The 9,944-nt window shown below is 57.1% G+C and overlaps 2 protein-coding genes across 3 annotated transcripts in view; both read right to left on the reverse strand.

Moving 5' to 3' along the window:
• The window catches only part of LOC113206721 (dynein beta chain, ciliary-like), a 34,600-nt gene extending 28,495 nt beyond the window's left edge, over positions 1-6,105 (reverse strand). For both annotated transcript variants that reach the window (XM_052265293.1, XM_052265292.1), the window contains exons 1-3: positions 6,073-6,105; positions 5,669-5,783; positions 5,500-5,569 (exon numbers count right to left, since the gene is read on the reverse strand). The gene's annotated coding sequence lies outside the window, so the exon portion shown is untranslated. The remainder of the gene's footprint in view (positions 1-5,499; positions 5,570-5,668; positions 5,784-6,072) is intronic.
• LOC113206748 (uncharacterized) lies at positions 817-5,493 on the reverse strand. Its single transcript, XM_026422974.2, has 2 exons — positions 4,547-5,493; positions 817-4,460 (listed from the first exon to the last, which is right to left on the reverse strand). The coding sequence occupies exons 1-2, from the start codon at positions 4,628-4,630 to the stop codon at positions 2,478-2,480; spliced, it is 2,067 nt and encodes a 688-aa protein (XP_026278759.1). The 5' UTR covers positions 4,631-5,493; the 3' UTR covers positions 817-2,477.
• Positions 6,106-9,944: the final 3,839 nt, after the last annotated feature.

The raw sequence follows: 9,944 nt of genomic DNA on the forward strand, positions 1-9,944 counted from the left end.
GGGGGAGGGGAGGGGCGGGGCGCGGGGCAGTGTTGCCTTCGCCCGCCCAGTCAGCTGATCAGCTGACGGTCGGTGGTCGGAATCCGGAGGGCGGATGGGGCGGAGGACCGGAGGACCAGTCCCCGAACCATTCAACACCCAATCCGTTACTTTCAGACTAGACCATGCCAATTTTCGAATACTTTTCTGACAGTTCTCTTATTATTGGTCCATCCAAAGGTAAAAGTGTTACCGTTTAACTTTCTAGGTTCGATCGGCCAAGGATTGGTCCGGCTGTTTGTCAAATCATTAAGAATTGTCTGGGTGTCGCTCGGGCGCACTCGTGCCGAAAACATGCGCCTTGGCACACTAAAATCGCTGCCCGCCCAGTGAGAAACGGAATGTCGAAGCGATACCGACGCATTGTCGAAACGATCAAAGAGGTGTCGAAACAATGTCGTTTCTATATCGGTTTGACGGCCATTTTTCACAGGGTAGCTGGGAGCAAAATCCGATCGCTCTGGCAACCCTGCGGGACTACCCAGAGGGACTACCCACTGCTAAGCCCTCTCGAGGCGAAGCGCATAGCATTGCTCGCTGCTCGGGGTTGGGCTCTCTAAGTTAGTGCTCGACCGGCGCCGATCGCCGGCCTAATTTTGGTCAGAAAAGCAAAAGTTTGCTCACAGGAGTGGACCATAAACGTAACTGTACTTGGAGAATATTCGATGGGGTGACTGCTTTCCATTGAAACTATGTTGTTCTTTGATATTTATAGAGCTCTGGTTCTCATCTAAGAGGCTGCGAAAGGATTAAGAAGGTGAGGGTAAGCAAGCGATATGATATGCAAAACTATATATAATGTACAAAAATAAAAATTTACATAAATAAACAAATAATCGAGTGATCCTATGCTTAGGGTCGGTTGGTTTAAATTGCATACAGAACACATGAAAGGTCTTAATTTTAAGTGCAGATGGACTTCTTGTCACCCACCACCCCGACGGAAACAGACGCCCCGATCGCGTCCGGTAAGAACATCCAGGTCGTCGGGTCAGCTTCGGGTTCAGTTCGTCCCTGGGCTGGGCTGCATCTTGAACTCAAATAGGCAGGGGAAGAGACTCGGCAGGGACGTCGTTCTGAAAGAGAAGGGGACCGACATTAAGGCGGTAGGAGCACACGGCCAGTCCGGGAATGGCTGCGTATTAAATGCGTCGAACACGTCCGAAGTGTCGGGCAGGCCCTGCGGGGTGCGGGCGGGTGCGGGGGAGGCGGGACGGCACCGTCCAGGAGGCGTGACAAATCCCAGATGTTGGCGAGGACCCGGGCCGGGGTCTGCCTCGACGCGTTCTGTCTCTTTCCGAGCTCCGGGCCAGCTCTGCCTTGGCCTCTCCGGCGACTAAGTCCCGAAAAGTACAACTATAAAATCCGTTAGAATTATCGTAGAATTTTCATTCTTGGTTTCAAGGAGACTGCCAGATTCTCAAGAAATTGATGCCGTGCATGCTGGAAGCCTATCAAGCCTGGAAGAAGCCAGGTGGGTTCGTCATTTTCTCCAGTCAGCCCGTTTCGTTCCGGTCGCCACATGGCCCCCCTGTGCGAGCCGAGCACCGCGCCCCCAGAGGCCCCCTCCTCCTCACCCCACCCTCTCTTTTCTCTGACTCTGTTTTGACAATAGACTAGCGAAACAGTAGTCTGAATGAAAGTGGGTCTGCCGTTCGTAACCGCTCAAATAGTTACCCAACCGTAAAATTTGGCAAATTTTTGACAATTTGTAACCATTGCAGTTTAGGTGAAAAAACTAAACAGCGACCTTTGCCGGTATCACTACTGCCTGCGTCCCGGCTGTCACGTGCGCATGCCGTTTGGCTGAAAAGACGTGCACTAATCGAACATGAACCAACAGTCTAAACTAAAAAAGACAGTAATTGTGCAAAAACAATTTATTTGTAATTTTCTACTACTCAGTTTTCCACGAAATAGAGAAGATTTGACACCAGTAACCAATCACACATTATCATACAAAAATATTATCATACAAAAATAAATGTTTACAGTCCTTTTATTTTGTACCATCAGCTGACTCCCCACCCCCCTTTCCCCCTTCTTTCAGCCCCAGATCAGCAGCATTTGGAAGACAAACAATAAACTAGTCGATAAAACTACTCACTCACTCACTCACTCACTCACTCACACCACATATAAGAAAATATACAAATATACAAGATGCATTTGGATCATTACAATTTACAACTCATATTAACAATTTACAAAGACATACAGCTGGCCGACCATTGACAAGTAAGTTGACTACTTGAGGTAGGTAACGGTAGTTCTTTTGCACTCGCTGGAGTGATGCAGGCTTGTGTACGGCCGGAAGGAGTAGGCAGACCCGCACACACCAGCACGAGCAAAGAAACTACCAATACGACACTGAACGTTTCCACAAGCGTAAACACTCATATCAAAAGGGAAGAAGGTGGTAGGTGCGCGTGTACATGTTACTGCTGCTGCCCCTGCTGTTTTGTCTTTTTCGGCTTGATCCAGTCCGGATCTCTGCATTTTATCCCTCGGTTTTTGCGCCGGAGACAAATTTCGACCAGCATGCAGTCCATGTAAAACCTCGACAGCTTAGGCAGCATTGTTTCCTGCCAAAACTTGTCATCGCGCTCTATTTTCTCGACATAGAAGTCCTCCACCTTCTGCCCTTTCCAATTATCAACCAAGGAGGAGTCAGTGAACACGACTGCCATGCAGTACTGGCGCTCCGTGATCGCTAGCTGCCCCTGGATTTGATAATAATACAAGTGAGTGCGCTTGAAGCACAGCTGACCGTCCACAATTTCCAGACATATACTCATACTTTTCCGCTCTTTGCCCTTCAGCGAAGCAGCACTGTGAAAATTGTGGACGCCCCGCGAAGCAAGAGTGCCAGGGAATATACACTTCACCTCAATTAGCCCTTCCGACCCCAACAGCCTGTCCGGCGTGGAGGCGAGGAAAGGCCATTTGGGGTTGATGAACAGTCCGCACTCTGCAACGGGCTCACTCACCTCGCAATCATGAACATACTTCTCAACGGCCGTCTGCTCATGGTCGATGCCGTACTGCATCGGCACGCTCTTCTTATCCCCCACCGACGGGTAAACAAGGTCCAACACCAGACTGTTGCACGGGGTGCCTGGCTGGCGAGTCACCACCTTGCCGAACTTTGAGGAGGGCAGAAGGGCATAGTAGCGTACCTGGCGGTAGTCGGCGCTCTTGTGCTGACCCGTCAGCCCCTGGAGCCGGGCTCTCTTCTCCTCGGTGTCCACCTGCCGTTCGAGGTGCTCCAGCACCTTCTTCTTGGCGGCCTCCAGGGCGTCCTCGGGCATATCCGGGTGCAGCTCAAGGCGCTCCTTTTCCAGCTCCTCCTGCAGCTTCTTCCTCTCCTCGTTGGTCAGAGCGGCCTGCGGGCCGTAGTCGTTGTCATGCCCCGCACCCATCCGGCGGCGGCCCCTCTTGCTGGCCGGCTCTCCCGCGGCCTTCTCCGCCTCCCTGGACTCCCGCCTCCTCTTCCATTGGCTGCTGCGACTGTTGCTGAACTTTTTGAGGAGCTTAGGAGTGTCATCAAGGCCCGCGTGCTCCTTCATGGCGGCGCTGTGGTAGCCAGGGCCCTCGGAGAAGTTTATGGTAGCAGACATGATGCGCCAGGTGTAGCCACCGCCCTTCCAGTTAGGAATGCGCTTCCCGCCGTTCGCTTTGGCCGCGAGCGACATGAAGTTCTCCGCGGCGTTTGTGGTGACGTTGCGGACGAGGGAGTCACTCTTCTGGATTAGCGTGTCGACATGGGCCTGAATCGCCTGGAAGAGGCCCCCCTTCCTCGCCGTGTCCACCTCGTCCTTGTCCGGCACCGCGGAGTTCTTTCTTGGGCACCAGTCGCCGCAGTTGGTGTGCCGGCCAAAGGCGTGGAAGGGCGCGTTCTGCAGGGCCTTCTGGAGGTTCTCCACACTGTCATTGTTTTCGCCACACACCCGAATGGCCGTTCGCACGCCTTTCACCAGCCGCTCGATTCGCGTCTGCTTCTGCCCCAGCGTGCTCTCTGTCTCTGTCTTGAGGGCATTGCGCGCCTCCACGGGGTATTCCTTAGTTTTCTTCAGCAAGGTGTGCAAGTGGTCGCTGAGTCGAACCGTCACGTGATTGGCGCAGTGCAGTTTCGTGACACGGTGGCCGTAGTGACATCTTGCTCTAATTTGCGGGTACGTGCTGGAGTCGCCGTCACCAATGTAAAAGCGGTATTCTAGTTTGTGGGTTTCAACGCTTATGTTGAACCCCTTCACTATTATATCCTGCTCCATTGATGTGGCGCTTCCCTTCCAATTTCTGTAGCAATCATGTTCTGGGGGCTCTTCCCCCCTTTTCTCATAAGGCTCGCAAGTACCGCAAGATGAGACACGCGTGTCAACAAGCAGTGGCTTCAGGGACAGCCCTCCGATCAGCACTCCCTAAAACAGGAAAAACAAACAAAAGATGACGATGGTGTTTTGTGACGAGTACAAAAATACATCAGTAAATGCCGATTGATACTCACCACTCCTGCCTTTGAGGTCATGTTCTTTCCAGTGGGAAAGTAGTAAAATACAAGTAACATTTGTTCAAGCTTACACTTGTTCATTGGTCCGTATGTTCAGGCTTCTTCATTTTCGTTTTTGTAGAAATTATCATAAAACAATGATTTTTGGAGGGTTTCTTAACCTGTTCCTCGCCGATTCAATGGTGCCACGCAAAATTTTGTACGATCGGTACTTCAAATAGTTGAACGCCGATCTGGCCCGTAATTCGTCACGGAGGCATCCCCGCTGTGAGGGTGGGCGGAGGGCTACGGTCGGGGCTGTCCGGGTAGCCGGCCGGGCCCCAGCCGACCCCGCCTCTTGTTTCACGGTGCCCCCCACACCCCTCCCGCTCCCCCCTCTGCGCGACGAAGACGGCTGCAGCCTGTCTCTCTCTAAAGGTCTCAGGCGGTTCGAAACAGGGGTTTACTTGTGACATATTTTTGAACAGACCCGAAAATTTTTATTCTTTCCGACGAATTCATCAGAAAGACCAAAGTTGAATCTAGTGCGTGGTCTACTTTTCATCGTCATATGTTAAGCCGTTTGGCTGCTATAAGGGCCTGTAAACTACTTACTTTCAAGGCGTTCCAGGACGAAAACTATTCAATGTAATATCTTGAAAAATAGACCACGCACTAGGCCTAGTATCTGACTATCCCACTGTGAAGTTTAAAAACTGTGCGTTTTCCCGTTTCGCCGAAAATATGTCACAAAGTCGTCAAAAATTCCAACTTTGAGGCGTCGCGACGCCAAAACTAAGCGTCGGAGAGCAAAACGGTTCGAGGTAGTGTATAAGCGTATCACACACTACCGATTTCTGAAAAAAACCCAAACTCGCTCCTACCGCCTTAAAAATGTCCTGCATGTAGTGATGAGGAAATCCTCTTTTCGAATGCCAGAGGAGGTCAATTCATTTACACTTCACACTCACCTCTTTTCCCTCATTGGCGTCACACTGTTCTTCGATTCATAGTTGTAGATGTAGATTTAATGTCATTGATCTGGAGAAACAAATTTAAGGTGAAGTTAGAGTTTTGCATGGCAGCATTACAACAGTGCAGGTTTTAAATCAACAGTGATCCAGTAATATAATAACTCACCCTTTGGTTCGCCATCAACAATCCGGTATACCATCACCATCAACTGAAATCGACGCGACGGTCCCTCTGTCCCGGACGCAGAGATGGTCGGTCGTATTCCGCTGGCACAGGATAACTGATCAGAAAACAAACAAACAAACAATAATTAATTAGACGCTGCTTCAGAGTAGTGTAGCAAAGCGCATCAAATCATGGTTGTTCCTTTCCACGCGTCAACTTCAGGTAGTGTTATTGCTACTACTTTGTTGACCCGAAGAGGAATAGTCCAGAAAAAGCGTTTATTTGAGGATTCGCTCCGCTAGCTCGGCGCCTGGGAGACTCGGGGTAGGCCCCCCCGCGGTACACGCACGCACTCCACACAAGATGTTGCCTAACTGCCAGGCGCCTGGTGCGGACGTACTCACCTCCAATTCCCTGTGACGCGTCGGCATTCTCAGGACGGGCGGGGGCGGGCAGACGTCACGCACACAGCAGCGATGCTCGATCTGAAAAAAAAATAAGACGTAAAAATGTTAAGCTTCCCTCGCGACTCGCGCGGCTCGCACGTCCCCTCCTCGCACTTCGCGTTTTCTCTCACATGGAGTCCTCGGAGTCCTCGGGGTCCAAGAAGAAGCGGGTGGTCCGCGCTCTCCCGCTCCTCCGCCTGGGGGGCGCGTCCTCGGGGACGTCCACGCCGCCGCCGTCACCCTGCGACCCCGCAGCCGACAGGGGCGTCGGCGCAGCCCCCGACACCGCCGTGGCCTCGGACACCGCTGAGGCTCCCGACGTGGCCGCGGCCTCGGACACAGGTGACGCTTTCCTGCGCCAGGGCCTCTTTTTCCTAGGGGGGTCCTCGCCCTCCTCTAGACCGTCGGCGATGTTGTTCCGGCGCCTCCACACCCGGTCGGCTATTTTGGCCTTGTTGGCCTGCGCGTACATCCGGTTGTAGGCGCGCTTCCGCTCCATCCTGGCCGCGATGTCCGGTGGTATCGCCTCGTGGTTGCGCTTCGCCTCGGCGATCCTATCCTGGTCCTGCTTCAGGCACATCTGGTTGTAGGCGCGCTTCCGCTCCCGCTCCGCTTCGGCCAGCTCCGGCTTCTGCTGGGCGAGGTACTGCTTGTTGTTGTAGTAAGCGATTCCGTACTTCCGCCGCGCTTCCGCCTCCTCGGGCGGGATGACGCGAGGCCCGCGCTTGGCGTTGATCTCGCGCCTTCGCTGGGCGAGCCTCTCCTTGTTTCGCCTCGCGTACTCCTTCCCGTAGGCGCGCTTGTGCTCCCGCTTGGCCGCGGCCTCCTCGGGGGTCATCTGCTTCTTCCTACTGACGCGCGGCACCGGCTCTTTCCCGGCCTGCCTGCGCGCTTTGATCCTGTCCTTGTTGCGCCTCGCCCACTCTCGCGAGTACTCTCTGTCGTTCTCGCGCTTCCGCTTCGCCCGCCTGGCCGCGGCCTCCTCCGGGGTCTCCGTGGCGTGCTCGAGCTTCCACTGCCGCCGGGCCTCGAGCTCCTGCTCGCGCGTCTGCTGCTCGAGCGTGCGCCTGCGCTCGTTGAGCCTGTCCTTGTGGCGCCGCGCGTACTCTCTGGCGTTCTCGCGCTTCCTCTGCCGCCTGGCCTCCCTCTCGGCCTCCAGGTCCTCGAGAAGCGGGTAGCGCCGCCGCGGCGCGCGGTCCTTTCGCTTCTCATCCAGGGCGGCGGCAGGCTCGTCGCTACCCCTCGCCTTCAGGCGCCTGACGCGCGCCCAGTACCGGTGGTACTCGTTGTTCAGCTGCAGTCTCGCCTCGCGCTCCTCTGGTGTCTCCCCCGAGCGCGGCGCCGGCTTCGCGGTGGGAGGCGGGTGCCCCAGGGGACTCGGCCTCGCGGCGGCAGCGGCCTTCGGTCTTCCGTACCAAAACCTCTGGTACTCGCGGTTCTGTTGCATTCTCGCCTCCCGCTCCTCTGGCGTCTCCCCGCCCTTTGGCGCCGCCCTCGCAGCCCGCGGGAGCAGGCCGCGGTAGGGACACGTCTCATTGGGTGGCTGGCCCCTGGCCTCCCGCTGTCGCTGCCTCTTGGCCACGCGCCTCTTGTCGGTTGTTAGTCTCTTCTCCCTGACCTGGCGCTGGTCTGCCGTCTCGTTGAGGATACGGCCCCAGATGTACACGCTCGCCTGCCTCCTGGCGGCCTCCCGCCTCTGGCGCAGCCTGGCCGTCAGCGCCCGCGCCGGCGCCCGCGCCTTCGTGCGGGACCTGCTGACCGGCTCCCCGTCTCCCCCGTCGCTGCTGTCCTCGGATGATTCGAGCGCAGACTGATGGTTCTCTGGGCACCAGCTGCCCTCCCCGGACGACTCGGACGCAGCCTGCTGGCGCGCTGGTTTACTCACGCTCCGTTTAGAGCTCGTGCCCCTCCGTTTCTTTGCATCCGATTTACTCTTCATCTTGTCTGGGAGAGCTGAGCTGTTTGGGTTCACCTCGGGCTGCACGTTGTGCTCTATCTCCGCCGTCCTCTGCTCCGGTTGCACAGGAGCAGCCTCCTGGCCTGGCAGGCGCTGCTCGGGACCGGACTTATCAACTTCAACAATGGCCAGCTTGACGAGGTCGTCTTTGCCGCCCATCCAGCCCTGTGGAGGCAGCGTGATGTAGGCGTCGTAGTGCTCGTCGGGCGCCTTCCCGACCTTGCGCAGCACTACGGGGTTTTCGTCGGTCGTGGAGAGGGCGGCCACCTCGAGCACGCCGTCGTGCACGACGCCGATGGTGCGGTAGAAGGCCTCCCCGGCAGCGCGCACCTCCGCCGCGCCGCCGCGGGCGCCGTCCAGGTTCATGTGGTCGCGGTACGCGTCCGGGCCGGCGAAGCTGGTCAGCGGGCGAGTCAGCGGGGCGAGCGTCGCCCAGTTGTTGACGACGTGGTTGACCACCAAACGCCGCACCACCGGGTGCTGCTTCTCGTCCTCGAACAGCAGCACGGCGAGCGCGCGGAAGACGCAGTTGCCGTCCCTGCGCACGGTCTTGTACAAGCCGCCAAACTCGTCGTTGAGGTCTGAGGGCACGGCCAGCCCCTCCTCGCCGCCGCAACTGACTGATGTTCCACTTCTCTGAGAATCCACCCCCGCACCACTGACTGACTGAATGACGCAGGGAATGACGTCTTGCACCGTGTCCGGGCCACGGTCGCTCTCCGCTAGTTCGGCGGGCACAGCCACCCGCTGCTCCGGCGTCTCCTGTTTGGTCCCCATTTGCCGTAGAGGCTCATTTCCAGTGAGGGTGTCGTCGGGTGGGGCAGAATGGGCCGCCTCAGGTTGGCCCAAAGTCGCGACTGCTAGTGGGTCAGTCAATTCAGTCACAATGACCATACCGCAGCCCCCTGTTTGCGGAGCATAGTACTTCGGAGTCCGCGGGGCGGGTTGTTCCCGCACCCGGGCCACCTTAGGTCCGCCCACCTTGGGTCCGCTCCCGTTTGGTATGCCCATCTTGAGTCCGCTCCCGTTGGGTCCACCCACCTGAAGTCCGCTCCCGTTGGGTCCACCCACCTGAAGTCCGCTCACGTTGGGATCGCCGTGCAGCCTCCGGGTGTCCGCTGTGGAGCCCTTCCAGCCGTACAGGGGCAGGGTGACGCACGCGTCGTAGTGGTCCGCGCCGGTCCTCCGCAGCACGATGGGGTTGCGCTTCTGCTGCGTCGCCACCTCCAGCACGCCGTTCTGCACGATGGCCACGGTGCGGTAGAAGCCCTCCCCGGCCGCGCGCGCCTCCACGACGCCACCGCTGCCGAGACGCTCCATGTAGCTGCGGTACGAGTCCGGGTCGGCGAAGCCGGTCAGCTCTCTGTAGGTGGTCTCCCAGTTCTTGAGGACGTGGTTGAGGACGCCGGTTCTCACCACCAGGTGGTGCTTCTCGTCGTCGAACAGCCCTTGCGCGAGCGCGCGGAAGATGGAGTTGCTGTCCTGGAGCACGACCTTGTACACGGCGCTGAACTCGTCGGTGTAGGTGGAGCCCACCGGCAACACGCCCCTGTCTGGTTCTGGTGTCCTGCCGGCCTGCGAGTCCTGGCAGCTGGCCGCGTCTTCAGGCCCGCTCTCGGTCTTCACCAAATCCCCGTTCTCCTCGACGACGTCAAGCTCTCCCGCGGTCTCCTCTTCCGGAGCTACACTCTCCACTTTCACCACGTTCTCCAGTGGGACCTCGATGGGCTCTGACGTGTCATTCAAATCCTCCTCCTCCTTGATCAGCACCGACCACGGCTGTTCCTGCAGACGTTTGGTTTCCAGTTCGCTCGCCTCTTCCTGGACATTCTCCTGCACAGCACCACAGCCCTGGACATTCTCCTGCACAGCA

Source organism: Frankliniella occidentalis, unplaced genomic scaffold, assembly GCF_000697945.3.
Source record: "Frankliniella occidentalis isolate FOCC.00 unplaced genomic scaffold, Focc_3.1 Scaffold25, whole genome shotgun sequence".
Classification (NCBI taxonomy): domain Eukaryota; kingdom Metazoa; phylum Arthropoda; class Insecta; order Thysanoptera; family Thripidae; genus Frankliniella; species Frankliniella occidentalis.

Bases quoted from the DNA above. Each gene is read 5' to 3' on its own strand.
- LOC113206748 (XM_026422974.2), bottom strand. From the start codon at position 4,630: ATGAACAAGTGTAAGCTTGAACAAATGTTACTTGTATTTTACTACTTT. The intron at 4,461-4,546 runs GTGAGTATCAAT...TTCCTGTTTTAG, and splicing joins TGACCTCAAAGGCAGGAGTG to GGAGTGCTGATCGGAGGGCT.